The 16,203-nt window shown below is 49.5% G+C and overlaps 2 protein-coding genes and 1 pseudogene across 2 annotated transcripts; 2 read left to right on the top strand and 1 right to left on the bottom strand.

Moving 5' to 3' along the window:
• Positions 1–450: 450 nt before the first annotated feature.
• On the bottom strand, positions 451–1,985 carry LOC108863741 (uncharacterized). Its single transcript, XM_018638269.1, has 2 exons — positions 1,827–1,985; positions 451–1,689 (listed from the first exon to the last, which is right to left on the bottom strand). The coding sequence occupies exons 1-2, from the start codon at positions 1,983–1,985 to the stop codon at positions 451–453; spliced, it is 1,398 nt and encodes a 465-aa protein (XP_018493785.1).
• A 2,286-nt stretch (positions 1,986–4,271) lies between these two features.
• LOC100904937 (uncharacterized) lies at positions 4,272–5,413 on the top strand. Its single transcript, XM_029110583.1, has 2 exons — positions 4,272–4,315; positions 4,735–5,413. The coding sequence occupies exons 1-2, from the start codon at positions 4,272–4,274 to the stop codon at positions 5,411–5,413; spliced, it is 723 nt and encodes a 240-aa protein (XP_028966416.1).
• A 56-nt stretch (positions 5,414–5,469) lies between these two features.
• LOC114828029 (uncharacterized) lies at positions 5,470–7,622 on the top strand (annotated as a pseudogene).
• Positions 7,623–16,203: the final 8,581 nt, after the last annotated feature.

The following is a 16,203-nucleotide window of genomic DNA, read 5'->3' as shown; positions in this document are numbered from 1 at the left end:
TTTGAGCGCGGCTTCGAATTGAGCTCGGCTTTGAATTGAGCGCAGGTTTGAATTGAGCGCATGTTCAATTCGAGCGCAGGTTTGAATTGAGCGCAGGTTTGATTTGAGCGCGGGTTTGGACTGAGCGCAGGTCTGATTTGAGCGCAGGTTCGATTTGAGCGCAGCCTGAATTGAAAGCATGGGTTTTGGTGGTCCTGAGAGGGGAGCATCATCACTCATCACTTAGTAAACAATTTTTCCCCTTCTTTCGAATTGTTCCCAGGAAAAGATTCTCGAATGCCAGGATCAAGGGGCGGAGAATCGAGAATAATGAGTGGCTAGATAACTCTTTTCGTGCATGATAAATCACAAGTTAATTTATTTTCATGTACAAGGGTCAAGAATCACGAAAACACCGGTGGTGACCTGAGGACCGAACGACCGCAGCGTGTCTCGACGGTCGGGATCAAGTTAAAACGTGATATTGTGTGCGATTGCACGGAGGAACTGGAGGCTATCACGTGCCTCATACGTTGAAACCAATGCGTAGATCCTTGCTTGACGGTCCCGGTATTTCTTCTTCGATGTGGTGCCAATGCCCTGAGCCAGAGAGTTGGAAGCAATGAACTCAACTTTTCCTTGCTCAACCTTCAGGTGTTCTAACAATTTGAACACTGACGGGTGAGAGGATCCGACTCTTCTCGCGAAAGCGGAATGCCATCCCTCAACTTCGTTATTCGTTCGTCCCATAGAATTGAGCGTTGAAGAATGAACATTCCACCACTCCACTTTCATCGTCGGTGGGTTTCTGTTCCAGCCGACCCATTGACTTTCAAAATAATTTATGAAATCAGTGAGCAGTGCCTCGTTCGTTCGGACGAAATCGGAATCGGTCAGCGTAGCAAAGAGATCGCGTACTTGATCTACCGGAACATAAGAGAGGGCCGGAAACATTCGTAAACCCAGAGCAAAATCGGCATCGCGCAGGTAGTTAGCTCTCAGCTCGCTATCGTTCTGCACGCGTCGCCATATACATTGACAGAAGTGAAATGAGCATCCGAGAATGCCAGCAGCTGGAAAGACTTTTTCAAGCTCTCTGATCATTGCCAGTTCGAAGTCAATGTGGATGGCGTCCGGATGAAATCCGTCGATCGCATCGAGGAGAATTTGCAGTAGTCTGCGATAGGTCTGAGCGTTCTTCGCTGGCAACAGTGAGTAAACAACCGGCACCGTTTTACCGTCGGGCAATCTTACATGGAATGTGTAGAGCTGATGGAAGATGAGTGGACAAACCTTAAAGGTACCATCTACGAACCACTCAGGACTCATTTTTAAGAGCTCGAGATTCTTTGCCGTGGCGAAAACGATAATTCTGTTCACGTCTCCTACTCCGGAATCGTAGTGGACGAATCGTTCGCCGCGGAAGGTCGTCTTCAGAAACTCCGGGATTTCCAAGTCCTCTCGCCGGAGCGGATTTACCGGGAGCGACGGTCCTGCAGCTGCTCTAGCATACGTTATCCGCTGGCGCATCAAGTTGATGTTTGGCATTTCCCCTTTCACGGCTTCAGAATCTACTGTGCTGACTAGGTTCCCGATGATCGTTGCGTTCGATGCAGAAACATTCTTTACCGCATACGAACGAAGTTCATTCATCTTACGGCGAACCTCGATGCCCACCGGGCTGGGCGGATGCATGTGTTCACTTGGTCCCTGGAGAAATTCACAGATTTGAAGATTCGAATCGGGTCGCCGATTTGGGAGAGGATCATCATTCCAGAATAGTTTCAAACGCCAAGAGCGAGAATCTTGCTTGACGTGATAACTGTGATTATAATTCCAGTACTCACATCATGTCCGCCGTTGCAGGTTTTCACTCGAGACTTGCATTGCTTGACTATACAACGCCAGTTCGTTTTCCCGTCGTTTTCACGATCCTTACGGAACAGGTGCTCGTCGATCTTCAAGAGAGGCTTCCCGCGGCTTGAATTTATGAACTCCAGAGCCATGGGTTTTCGTTTTCGTCGAACAAACTTCAATCAAGTCTTCGTGCGATCAGACTGGGAGAACTCAAAAATCGATCTCTGCCTTATTTTCCTGAGTAAGTTTCTTTCTCGAACTTACTTGGAGAGATCGAAACTGACTCCGTTCGAGGTGTCCGCTCAATGTCACGCGTCCGGTCACGAGATATTCCGCTCCGCAAACGTCCCTTCCATCTGTTTCGCTTCTCAACGTGCATGCGTGCGAGGTACGTGCTCGTGTACCTTGCTCTGAGAGAAGCTTGCGAAAGGGCCTGAAGAATCCCATCACCGAGGAAACAGTCGAAGCATGAGTTGCCTCCGGTACATTCGCTTCAGATTTTCGATGGCGCCCTTGTTAGCGTCCCTTCTAGCCTTCTCGCAATGACTGCTTCGGATTTCCGGACACAACGTTTTATTTCTGAGAAAACCTCCGGCCGCCGGCTGTGGTCTTCCTACGATGAACATCGAGATCTTTAGTCGCTTTCCGATGTTCCGAGAGCGAAAATTTTCGGCTTACGATTCGCTCGTATGAAGCGCTCAAGTCAGCCTATATCACGCTGCGCTCAAATCAAACCCGCGCTCAAATCAAACCCGCGCTCAAATCAAACCTGCGACTCAATTCAAACCCGCGCTCAATTCGAACCAGCGCTCAAATCAAACCTGCGCTCAAATCAAACCTGCGCTCAAATCAAACCTGCGCTCAATTCAAGCCTGCGCTCAAATCAAGCTCGCGCTCAAATCACGCTGCGCTCAAATCAAATATGCGCTCAAATCAACCGTCACGATGCTATCAAATCATGGGTTTTAAAACGAAAGTGGGGAATCAAAAATTCCGCGTCACAGATCATTCCTGTGAACTCCAATTGCAAAACGTAATTATTCAAACCTTCAATATTTCTTTCTCAATCACAAAAATCCTGAAATATCCAATCCAAGAAGAATAACAATTATCAAACACTAAATATTGATATTTACGCTAATTTCAGTTGAGTTCTGTGATTCCGATTACCGGTGACACCCTCCCAGCCAATTCGACTAATTTTTTGACGATTCAAGAATTGTCCTACGCTCCTATGAACAAGCCGATTGATTTAACGGGAGTAATCTACGAGGTCGGGGATTCCCAAAAATTTTGTTGCAAGGATGGTGTGAGTCGGGCAAAAAGGAATGTTCGAATCGTTGATGATACTAATCATATTATCACCCTGGGTCTTTGGTCGGAACACTCCGACAAACTAAAAAACGCTGAGGGAAAATGCCTAACCATTCGAAATTTAGTTCTTCGAGAATACGGAGGTCGGAGAGTTCTAGCTACAACGACCAATACCTGTATCGAAGAAAACATATCCAATCCAAATCAAATGCATCTCCGGGAGTGGTGGCGTGATCATGGTCTCGAGACCGAGTACCAAGAATTACAAGTGGAAGGAAACGCTTCGGGGGTAATTCCGAATTAAGTACAGCATGTGGTTGAAACAAATCATTTAGCGATAACAGAATTAAGCAATTCGGGTAGCTTCTCGCCGAGTCTCTGATGAAAAGCGAACAACAGTGATGATGGAAGCTAATATTTAAGATCACATATTTATCATGAGATAAATTCGGAAAGGATTTCAAGTGAATAAATTCTTTTCGATCAATCGAAATCGTGACATCAGTTTTATGAATTGCATTATTACGAGTATGGTTCCCGTTTTACAGGATGAATCCTCGGAACACAGCCGCGAAGCGGCGACGGGCTCCGCTAGTTGAACATAAATGGAAGAGATTTAACCACAGTTGTGTGGTTGTTAATGAGTTCGCTATTTGCAAGAACTTGTTTCCTCAGTTCTTCCTCTAGCGCGGAAATTCTCTGCCTTAGCAGATGATTGATATCTGCTAAGGCAGCGGTGTGTTCTTCCGTTGCGCGTGCCATGAAGTTATTCTTCCACGCGCATGCCACACAATTCAGTGCGGCCGTTTTTTCTGCTTCTGAGAAGTTTGCCTCGCATCCTTGGCAAAATTTACGAGACATTTCGGTAATAAATCCGCTTACCGTCTCCGATCGTAGGTTTTGTACTTCCTAGTGATCACAAACCACAGTATTCCCTCGGTTTTCCCTTTTTTTACGATTTTCTCGGAAGCGTTGAGAAAACACGTTGCTATGTTTTCGTCTTAGCAGACGATTTCCAAGAACTCTACGAGAAGATAATAAACTCGAGAATGCCATCCGAATCACAGAAGGTAAAACCGCGATGGGAAATGTCGTTCGAACAATGAATTTTTTCTGGTATAATGTCACGCTCACAAGCGTACATGATCCAGATAAGTCGGTTCAGGTGGGCTGCATCGAGGTACCTTCGATTACCGATTCGACTTACACTAAAGTCACGAACAGCTACGGCCGAAACCGGTCGCAGATCCATACCAGGAGCGGAATCACCCGACAATGCTATCGATGCTTATCGGTAATGATGCTTAGCGGCCATCCATACCGGCACTGAGAAGAGCTTCGGAAGGATTCTGGCGACATCAACTATATTCGGACGGGTTTTCGCCGGACCGTTGAGTTCAGCAGACTCTCAGGCCGACGGCTCCGCACTATTATGCGAATTAAGAGCCACCCTTCCCAGACCAGTACAAGTTGAAAATCGGGTCGAGGTGAAGGCTCACTGCTTAATGACTTCTTCGGAGGACCCCCCGATGCGGAGGTCAGACTGTTCCGTAGACGAAGATCTCTAATTCCTCTGGGACACAGGGAATTGAATGAATTCTTCGAGCACACGATCGATCGTAGTCCGCAGGACAGGTACATCCTCTCACTGCCCTTCAAGGACAACATAGCTTCCATTGGAAATAATGAGGGTTTGGTCGGGTCGCGCTTGTGCTCCTTCATAAGGAAGCTGAAGAAGAATCCGGCACAGTTGGCGGCTGTGGACCAAGAGATTCAAATATACCTGGATCGAGGTTACGCAGAGGAAGCATACCCGATACACGAGGGACAGCTCGCGGATTTCCTTCCTCTTCAGGCCGTGTTCAAAACGGACCAGGATAATAAGATCGTGAAAACGAGAGTCATCAAAGACGCGGGCGCTCGCAGAAGCCACGAGTTATCTCTGAACGATTGTCTCCATCAGGGAGAGAACCTCCTTCCGAATGTGCTCAAGGTTTTGTGCACCTTCAGAACAGGCGGATACGCAATTACAGCCGATATTGAAAAGACTTTCTTGCAATTCGAAATCGCTGAGAGCAACAGAACATTCCTACGTTTTCTTTGGCCCTTGGCGATATCGGGAAATCCCGGCGCCCAAATCAAACAGTTCTGGTCCAGAGTCCTCGATTTCGGCCTGATCTGCTCTCCGTGGTTACACATCAAAGGCGTACGACACCATCTGGAAAATGCAAAGATCAGTTCCCGGAACTCGCTCAATTCATAGACGAGATATCGGAAAACTTATATATGGATGATGTTGCGTTCAAGGCAGACTCTATAATGGATGCAGAGAGGAAGGTCAGGGTTCTTTTCAAGATTTTCGGTCTTAGTAAATTCCCTCTCAGGAAATGGTCGGCGAGCGAGCCGAGGATAGCCGAGATAATCCGCAACCTCTCCCCCCTGGAAGATACCGAGGTTACGTCAGATAAGAGCGATGCTAAACTGGGGGTGAAATGGATTCAGGGAAAGGATGAGATCGGAGTATTTGTGGAGAAGGCGTTATCGGCGCTCTCTACAGAAACACCATCCAAGCGGAGTTTATTGAAGGGTTTGGCACCCGTTTTCGACCCCTTGGGGGTTTTGGCACCAGTGACGGTGCGGGCGAAGTGCGTTTTTCAACAGCTTTGGCGCTTGGGGGTGGACTGGGATGAACGGCTTCCGGGCGAGAATAATCTGGAATATGAAGAATTCGTACAGTCTCTGCGGAAGAATTCGGAGACAAGCATCCCGAGAGCCATCACAGGTCCGTTCACGGCTGGCAGGTATGAACTCCATACATTCTCAGATGCAAGCATGACCGCATACGGATGCGTGAGCTATCTGAGAGCGGTATCCCAGGACGCAGCTCGAACCGATTTCATTATGGCAAAGGTCCGAGTAGTGCCAACGAAATGCGAATGGTCTATCCATCGTTACGAGCTCATGGGAGCACTGCTCGCCGCCAGAGTCACAGATCAAGTCTCACAGTTCATAAAACTGAAGATCGACGGAAAATTCTATTGGTGTGATAACATGGCCTGAATATCGTGGATTCGGAACGATGGAATGCGTTCGTGGCCAATCGAATTCGGGAAATCGACAGGTTATCAGAGCCCTCCGACTGGCGCTACGTGAAGTCGGCGGAAAACCCAGCAGACATAATCTCAAGGGGTTTGGATATCACGTCGCCGACGTATCATCAGCTCTGGTTTAACGGACCAGAGCGGCTCAGAACCATCACATGGAGTGCCGATGCGAACAAAATCGACATCGAAGAGACTGTCGTGGAGGAGAAAAAGAATCCGCTTCCGTGTCTACTGTCGAAACGAGATGACGATCCAATAGAGTCGCTGCTCAGCGTCGATCGGTTTTCGTCATGGAACAAGTTGGTGAGAGCACAAGCATTCTGTAACAGACTCAAGGGTTTCGCTCTTGCAGTCAGAGACAGACTGTCGGCTTCGTCAAAGAGAACCAAGCACGGCCATCTTCCGAGACGGACATCCGAGCCAATTTCGCTCAAATTACAAGCATCCGAACTCGAAGCCGCCGTGATCGACTTGTTGAAGAGAATTCAGCGGAGATATTTCGCTCACTTTATAACCGACTCAGGGCTAAACGTACCCAAATCGGATTCCTTACATCAGTTCGCTCCCTTCATAGGCCAAGAGGGTTTGATTAGATGCAGGTCTCGCCCGGAGAAATCGAAAGAGCTTTCGTACGATGAAAAATTCCCGATTATTCTACCGAGCGATGGAGGCTGGGCGAAACTGCTGATACGATCAATCCATGCGCCCGAATGCTGGCACTGGGGCGGTATCGAGCTCACCCTGCAGAAGATTAGGGGGAGATTCCTGATCCTCAAAGCTAGAAAGTTGGCGAGCGAGACCCTGAGGGCATGTCAAGCATGCAAACGCTTCAATGCTAAACCTGCGGAGGAGACAGCCCCCCCTCTGCCCTCATTCAGAGTTGAGCGAACCCCACCATTCCACTTTTGCGGAGTGGACTTCGCGGGACCCATCTACTGCCGGTCGGATCTCGGCCAGGAAGAGAAATCGTATATCACGTTGTTCACATGCGCAGTCCCGCAAGCATGCCTCCTCGAACTGACGAAAAATTTGACCACTTACGAGGTGCTCAGAGCACTACAAAAGTTCCTGACCAGAAGACCGACAGCCCAACACTTCGTCCCAGACAACGGAGCCTCGTTCAGAAGGGCGGATAAAGAGATCAGACTTGTGTACAAACACATTGCCGATGGGGACTTAGCAGGCTGGCTAATGAATTCTCGCGTTACCTGGACCTTCATAACACCGGCAGCTCCCTGGGTTGGCGGCTTCTGGGAGAGGATGGTCGAAGCGACTAAGCGATGTCTCCATGGAGTCATCGGCAAATCGAAGCCATATTTTAGAGACTTGGAGGTGATCTTATGTGGAGTTGAATCGATAATTAATTAGAGACCTCTAACTCCAGTGTCTACGAATCCTAGCGAGATCGAGGCGCTATCCCCGGCGAACCTGCTTTACGGATATGAAAGAACCACATTTTTTCCGGAAATGTCGGACAGACCAAAGAACAAAGCAGATATCGGAGCTTTGGTTTTCTCGAAGCGGTGGAACTTCCAACAAAGTGTCCTGACCGATTTCTGGAAGAGATTCCAAACGGAGTTCCTGGCATCCCTTCGTTCAGCACATAGCAGAAAACCGGTGAATCAAAGATCGCTACAGACGGGCGAGATCTGCATGCTCAAAGAGGAAAATACGTCCCGCGGTTACTGGCCGCTAGTTCGAATTCTAAAGATGCACGGAGGGAAGGAGTCAGACTCCAGGAGACGCTCATGCACCATTCTCACCGGTCGTGGTCAAACTTTGGTCAGACCAATCCAGCTATTGTATCCACTGGATATAGAGAATCCCGAGCCGCTTCATTAAGGACTTCGCCACACCCATGTGTATCTACTGTAATGTCGCTTAGTCTCTACGTGGGTAACACAGATGTCACGAACTGGTGTTGAAAAGAGTTTATTGAACTTAGTCGGCTAGTCACTCTGGCACACACCTACAACTCCTACACCTACGAACGCTTGCGCTCGAATGAATCTCTCTCTACTTCAAGCTCTGACGTCATTGATGCCGCCGTCACTAACTTCTCGCGCGATCGGCCGCCGATCGTCTCTCTAACGCTCGACTCTGGCGCCCTCTAGCGTGATAATCAATCCACGCACGACTTTCGACCACGCTACCGCGCTGATCTCCCGATCAGCTACTCGGCTAATTCGTATATATCCATCCCCTTACAATAATAAGCTACCTCGCTTTCTTCGAAACATAGCATTCCTGGCTCGCTCTACTTATTCTCTTGAAAACTCTGTGTTCAGCGATCTCTCTACTTCGATTTTATTTTACATAAATAATTCTCGGATTCGATGTTTCGTGTCTCTGCCGCACCCAGCTGGGCACCTATTACAGTAAACGTGCCAGTCTTCGAGGCACGCCCGGCAGAAAACATGCCCGCACACAGCGGCAACTGGGTCTCTCCACGGTCGTTTACAGATGGAGCACTTCCACTCCCTTCTTAGAGCCTCGTCTTCGATCTCCAGTCGCCTCTCTACCAGCTTAGAAGTTTCACTCACTCGCCCCGTGGGTGCGTACAGCGAGAGCGCTTTGACAGCGAACTCGATTCGCGATACTCCCGCCAATCGCAACGCGATTTTGCTTGTGAGATTGGGTGGGGTAGGTCAATGCATCATAACTTGATGACGTGGATTGGTATTGTTGTCTTCACGTATTTCTGGTCTGGGAGCTACCTATTGGAGGGACAATGAATACAGCCTGGTTTCGTGAGTTGCTGCCGTAGCAGGACTGCTTGTCACTCGGAACGTGGTGACGCACGTTTATTGTATCGAGAAGCGCGGTACTTTTGAATCAACGGAGGATCGTCTCCCTAACAACTCTCCCCTCCTTGAAGCATATACAGATATATGAAGTATTATTTTAAGAGATGTTATCACAATATCATTCCGGACAATATTCTTGTGGAGCAACTCCCGCTGTAATTCGAGTTGATCGCCGCGACCCTTGTTGCGAGGATAGGGTTTGGAGTTCGCATCGACGAGCAGGAAGAGGTGTTTCCCGTCGACGGGACCCGCATAATCGAGATGCACCCGGTCGAATGGTTTTTCCGCGGTTTTCCAAGGATGATTTGACCTCGGAGGTTGCTTAGCATGCTCGGCGCAGATCGTACATTCCCTCACCAACTTTTCGATGTCAGAGTTCAGGGAGTCCCACCATACGTAACGTCTTGCGAGTTCTTTCATTTTGTTGGTGCCAAAGTGTCCTTCGTGAAGAACTTCAAGCACTTCGGGTCGACATGTGACTGGAATGACCACGCGATGTCCTCGAAAAATAGCGCCGTTAATGACAGTGAACTCAGAAATGTCGATTTTCCAAAACTTTCTCATCAATGCCGTTGGACCTTCAAGGCATTTCAGGAGCAGCCTCAGATTATCGCAAGTCCGAGTTTCTCTGACTATTCTGAGCAGATCGATGGGTACATCGTCGGCTATCCCAAGGACAAGAACATCCTCGGGCTCCTGATCGACAAAAAACTGCTCACTCTTTACGGGAAGTCGCGACAACATATCAGCATTTCCGTGTTACGGTAAACTATGTCGTAATTGAGTGATTGAAGAAAATGCTGTAATGCGTCATTCGCATGGCAGCAAGTGGTGGTAACGCCTTCGACGGTGACGGTATGGATACTAGAGGTTTGCTGTCAGTAATTAGCGTAAACCGTCTCCCGAACAAATAATTAATAGGAGAATCGGTTTATGCCTTCCTTGATCCCGAGGGCTTCTTTCTCGAGTTGAGTGTATCTATTCTCGGTGTCGGTCAGAGTTCTTGAATCGTAAGAAATGGGGCGTTCCGTATTGTCATCGTATCGGTGTGAGAGCACGGCGGATATTGATGGAGCCCGCGCGTGTTTTAAATACTCGCGTCTGCTCAGAGTACAATAATAAAACAAGCGGCGGCATGACTAGTCAGTCAGCAGGCGCCGGTCGGCTTAACATCATCGAAGTGTCATCAATCCCATTTCCCGTCGCGACTAACAGATATGCCGTAAGGGGATGCGTCTGTGGCCAGTGGTAGGGTCTTGGCCGAATCGAACGGTACGAGCACCCTGGGCGAGCACATTTCGGCTTTGACAGCCTCGAAGGCGCGACTCATGTCCTTCGTCCAGATGAAAGGTTGTTGGCCGCCACCTTTAAATGCTTGGTGTAACGGATGCGCCAAGTCGGCCAACTGGGGAGCGAATGCAGAATAGAACTGGATCATCCCGATGAAGCTTTTCAATTCGGATACCGATTGTGGCACAGGAGCTTTCTTGAAACACGAGATCTTATCATCACACTTGTGATTCTCCTGATGCTTGAGTCGGAATCCACAAAACTGTATTTCTTCGGCGAAGAATTTGCACTTCTGAAGGTTCAGGCGAATATCGTTCGCGTCGGGACGCTGAAGAACTGCGTCGAGACGCTGAAGATGATCCTCGTCCGTGGATGCGGTGACGACAATGTCGTCGATAACGACTTCAACTCCATCTATACGCGCCAAAATGCCCTCCATAAAACGCTGCCATATGGCAGGTGCAGATGCTAGACCATTGCACATGCGTTTAAAACGATACAGGCCTCGATGAGTATTAATTGTGACGTATCTTCGATCCTCTTCTCGTACCGGCATGTGGAGAAATGCGTTCGATGTATCAAGCTTCGAGAAACGCTTACCGACGCCGATGTTATCTAACGCGTAGCGGATGTTCTTTAGGGGGTGATCGTCCACCAACAGAAATTGGTTCAGACCGATTTTGAGATCTCCACATATTCTTGCTCTCTTCTTAATATTCTCACCCTTGCCTCGCAGGGCGATGACCACAGGGTGAGCCCATTCACTCACGTTAACTTTCTCAATGATGTCATATTTCAAGGGATGATCTAACTCCTCATCAACCAGCGGTAGTAGAGCATGAGGTACTGGTCGAGGTCGGAAGTACGCGGGCTTCGGATTTTCTTTGAGGTGTAATTTTGCTTCGGCGTTCGGGATTTTCCCAATGCCTCCTTTCGAGAGGTTCGGATATTTCCGCAGTAGATTTTCTGCTTCCTTCTCGAGATTCATTTCATTGTAGAAACACTGATCGAGATCGAAACGATTTCCTCTGAAACTTCGCAGCCAATATCTCCCGAACAGAGTCGGAAAGTTGGGTCTGTCAATTTGATATAGCTTCAGCTTCAGTGTTTCATCGTCGAATGTAACCGGGATCAAAGCATATGAGTGTGGTTCGAAGTTCTCACCAGTTGCTGTCCGGAGTCGGACGTCGTTGCGGTGCAAGGTCTCGCTCGGAAACATTCCTCGGAACCTGCTCAGTTCCATCGCGGCTATTCCGCTTCCACTGTCTGACTCCATAGGCAATTCTTTATCGTGGAGTCGAACATGTGGAGCTATCGGAATCCTATCAGGTCCCTCAACGAGATTGAGCGGTACTTCCTCCAGGAAGTGATGACCTTGGCCGGATCGGCAGACTGAAGATAGATGACCCGATTTTTTACAGGTTCGACATTCGGCTGATCTATGGGGACAATCCTATAGACCCAGTATGTAATTTTTTTTTTTTTCCAACATGAATTTTGTTCACGTTCTCCGGTTTCGACGGATCGCTGTGAGGATTCCGGAGTTTCGACGTAGCTTTCTTCGCACGTTGGAGTTCGTTCGTTATATTGAAGACATAAGCCATGTCCTTGGACGATGCGCATTTCACTAAAACCGCCTGCTGGGTAGTGTGATCGTCCAGTCTTCCGATAAACTGCTCGATTAGGCTCATTCGGAGCTCATCGCCGGACCAGTTGCACTTTCTAGCCGCCGTTCGGATCCGAGCTTCGAAATCGTGAAGGGATTCGCCAGAGCTTTGACGAATCCTCCTGAGTTCGAGGCGTACGTTCCAAATGTTCTCCGTTGGCTCGTAGATTTTCTTGAGCAGATCGACGATCTCCGCGAACTTTGGGCTGTTCGGAGTCTTGTCCGACGGAATCTTATCGTAAACCTCTTGAGAGCTGTAGCACCCATGAATGCTAGGATAGCACACTGTTTCTCCTCCGCAGAGATTTTCTCCTCGTAAGTCAGGTAATCCTCCGGCCGGCAAAGCCAGGATGAAAATCGTTCGTTCCGCGGTTCGAACGGCGCGGAAGCTGTAGTGGCCGTCGCCATTGTAGATTTTGTTATTCTGACCTGCCTGGATGAGTATGCGTAGTATTCGATCACGTCCTCGTCGCCAGTTGTTGTCTTCACGTATTCCTGGTCTGGGAGCTACCTATTGGAGGGACAATGAATACAGCCTGGTTTCGTGAGTTGCTGCCGTAGCAGGACTGCTTGTCACTCGGAACGTGGAACATTGTAGCGAGAAGCGCGGTACTTCTGAATCAACGGAGGATCGTCTCTCTAACAGGTATAGCCGGCTGCGACTCGCTTCCCTGGAACTTTATAATTGATATTGATAGGTTCGGCGGGAGAACTCTGCTCATCTGGTCGCCCGCCTTTCACGATTTTTGGATATGTGTCGGCCCTCTCTCGAGGCTTTTTCCCTCGCCCGACAAGTTCCACCCCGGAGGGCGCTCCAGAGCTGATTTCTGTCTCGTTCCGCCGTGTTCCGGAACCCAGCTTGCTCAAGTCACGACTATTCGCTCTATCGAATTCTCCCTGGCAACAATGCCTCTTCAGGTAGGCGCAACTGCCCGTGCCCGCGAGGGAAGTCACCCGCCATACCATACTTCCCCGCGGGGGCTCCTGGAAAGGTACCTGGATCTTACATCGCCGCAGTTTAAACAATCGAGTAGAGACACGCGGGATATGCTCAGTGAGGAACTTCATGTGTCCCTGTCCGAAGAAGCTCGGGACCACGTCCGATCAAGTTCCCGAAATCTGCGAGCCGTATACAATGCCGATACCGCGAGGGCGGCCGCCCTCTATTGCTCCAGACATATCCTCTCGTTTCATGCCCGTCTGAAGAGAGGCTATTTCACCATGCTGACCCTTTCCGAAGCCTTGGCCTTGGTCAGTCTGATCTCGCGGCAGTCGCCGTACCAGATCCGATTCCTTCCGAAGCAGCCTCCATCTTCGAGACCCCCTCCAGTGTGGAACCCTCCAAGCCAGTGGTTCCCAACCTTTTTTTCTCGTGGAACCCCCAGGGGCTCAACAGCGGTTCCATAGGGGTTCCACGTGTAGACTTTGGGGTTCCACGGGTAGACTTTGGGGTTCCACGGGTAGACTTTGGGGTTCCACGGAATCGTCGATGGAACCCAAGGGTTCCATGGAACCCCGGTTGGGAACCACTGCTCCAAGCCGCTGCCGCACGGTGTCATGTCTCCATCCGTCTACACGGAGTCCACTCTCGCCGTTGGCCCAATGGCCCACTCCCCGAGAAGCACACCAGTCGTTCCCTCGACAACCCGCGTCGTTCGCGTGCATCGTCGTGCTTTCCCTCCTTGCGTTGAGGCCAGCAGAACCAAAAATCTTTGCTCCGGTTCACCCAACGCCGCCACATAGGCAAACATGGTTCCATCGCCTCCGCCAGCGGTAGGAACGAAGTCGGGAGTCGAATGGATATACCTGCAAACCGAAGACGGCAGTCTCCGTCGGTTCCGCCTTGACGAACCGCCACACCCCTGATATGCTCCTTCTTAAGCCGTTTCCCGTGCGGAGCTCTCTTGCCGAACTTAATTTGTACTATCTTTCCCTCTAATTCGAATTCCATTGAATTGCAACTCAATAAACGGGGACCGTGGTCCCTTCCGTTCTTTTTACATTTTGATTCTACTTTGTCTTTGCATGACTGTGAGTGGTTTCCCGAAACCTAAGCCACATCGAAAAGGTTGAAGTAGTTGGATGGGCCTCCGCAGAGTCTTCCCGGTAATCTGACGGCTGATAATCTGACCATGCACGTTCTCCTTTTTCCATCCGGTCTCTCCCGGCCGACAAACTCTCGAACCCGCCCCATGGGCCAATAGCTCCTTGATGCCGCCGGGTCTTCCAGTATAACCACGTCCTCCACTTTAATTGACCGCTCCTTGACCGGCTTGCTCATGTGAGCGGATCGAACGTGTTGTATGTATGTATTCGGTACGAAACCGCTTCCAGAACGCATTTAGGACATTCTATTGATGTTTCCACCTGTCAAACAATACTTCTGCCGTAGCCTGTTCCGCGGATTGGATAATCTCTTTAGTCTCCGGCAACGCCGGTTTGCCCTGAATGCCATACAGGAGATCAGCCGGTCTCAGGGGCAGCACCTCATTTGAGTCGTTGCTGACCAGAGTCAGGGAGCGATCATTGACCATTTTTTCGACATCGGTCAGGGTTGTTTCCAATTCTCTGAACGAGAAAATATTTTTGCCTTAAATTCTCCTCAATGATTCCGTGACCGTTCGGAATAATCTTCCATGGAAGCCGTCTCGCCAAGACGCTCGTTCGGTGTTGAATTCCCATATAATTCCTCGACTCGAAAGAAATTCTTGTGTTTCCTCCGATCTCGCGAGATCGAAGAGCCATTTGATCTCTTTTGCCGCTCTTCGGAACGACGCCGCATTGTCGGAGAAAAATCTCGACACCGTAGGGTTCCTGTTATAGAATCTCCTCATTGCCGGTAGGAATTCGTATGTACATAGAGAGATTGCTGACCAGTTCCAAGCGTACAGCCCGGGAGACTGGACAGCAAAATAACATGATGTGAGCCGGTGTGATACCGTTGCTCGTCCTGACCGGCAAAGGTCCCGCAGCGTCGACCGCTGCTACCGTTAAACGCTGGACGAGTCTCAATGCGAAACTTGGGTAGGGGTGGAACGCCTCCCGCCGCCGGTTTCGCACGATATTCCCCACAGACTTTACAACCTGTGATCGCTTTTCTGGCTGCTCGCCGAGCTCTCAACACGAAAAATCTCATCCGAACGTTTTGGAGGATACCAGGGATGCTCCCAGCGTGGAAGCGTATCTTCTCGTGTATCCACCGAATGTAGAGGTCGACTAATTCGCCTCGGAGAATAATGGGGTTTGCCGTTCCCCAAGACACCTCAGACGATTCCGACAACCTGGATTTACTCCGCATCAGTCCTCGGCTATCCAAGAACGGTCTGTATTGGTACAATTGGCTCCCGCTCCGGATATGTTCCATTCCGCCTCCTATTTCCGCAGAAAAAAAATGGGCCTGGATGTTTTTCAAAATGCGTTCCTCGGCATTTGCGTATTCCTCTGCCGATACAGTCGTCGGGTTTCCCACGAACTTATTTCGATTCGGATCTCTCCAGCGTAGTAGGTACATACGCAATGATTCTAACGGCTTTGGGCCATGATGACAATGGTTTGAGACCGAGCACGTGTCTTGAGTTGAATCCTGTGGTCAATCCCACGAAGCATTGAGCTCTTCGTTCATGAGAGACATCAACCTCACTCGACTTCGGATTCAACGCGTGGGACTCCGGCTTGTCTGTTGACCGCAGTCAAGACGGACCGTGCATCCAAAATTCTCTCAGTTCTTTCGAATCCAGAGCCGAAGCTCGACTGAGTAGATCAGCTGGATTATCCGCTGACCTAATATAACGCCGCTCATCACTCTCGGATGCCTCCTGAATCTCTTCAATACGGTTCTCCACGAAGGCTTCCCACCCATCTGGTCGGTCGCGGATCCAGGCTGAAACACAGGCGTTGTCGCACCAGAAGTTTCTTGTGTCGAATTCCCTGAGCATCGCCTGCTGGATTTTCTTTGCGATTCTAACCGCGATGACCGCGCCCAGCAGTTCTAAGCGATGGATTGACCAATCGCCCTTCAACGGGGCTACCCTCGCTTTTGCCATGATTAAGGTTGTCGCGATTTTTCCTTCACTATCGATGTTTCTTGTGTAGGCTACACAGCCATATCTTTCAGACTCGCATCGCAGAATACATGAAGTTCTGCAACTCTTTTCTCATCGGTCGACGCGAAATTTCTTTCGAACGT

This window comes from Galendromus occidentalis, unplaced genomic scaffold, assembly GCF_000255335.2.
Source record: "Galendromus occidentalis unplaced genomic scaffold, Mocc_1.1 scf7180000076859, whole genome shotgun sequence".
Taxonomy (NCBI): Eukaryota; Metazoa; Arthropoda; class Arachnida; order Mesostigmata; family Phytoseiidae; genus Galendromus; species Galendromus occidentalis.
The sequence above is the reverse complement of the archived record's forward strand: the minus strand, read 5'-3'. Positions and strand labels throughout refer to the sequence as shown.

What these genes read in the sequence shown, in the direction of transcription:
- LOC100904937 (XM_029110583.1), top strand. Translation starts at nt 4,272, where the DNA reads ATGTCACGCTCACAAGCGTACATGATCCAGATAAGTCGGTTCAG. An exon ending in ATCCAGATAAGTCGGTTCAG is followed by an intron (nt 4,316 to 4,734) that starts GTGGGCTGCATC and finishes TCTGGGACACAG; the next exon opens with GGAATTGAATGAATTCTTCG.
- LOC108863741 (XM_018638269.1), bottom strand. Translation starts at nt 1,985, where the DNA reads ATGGCTCTGGAGTTCATAAATTCAAGCCGCGGGAAGCCTCTCTTGAAG. An exon ending in CCTGCAACGGCGGACATGAT is followed by an intron (nt 1,690 to 1,826) that starts GTGAGTACTGGA and finishes GAATTTCTCCAG; the next exon opens with GGACCAAGTGAACACATGCA.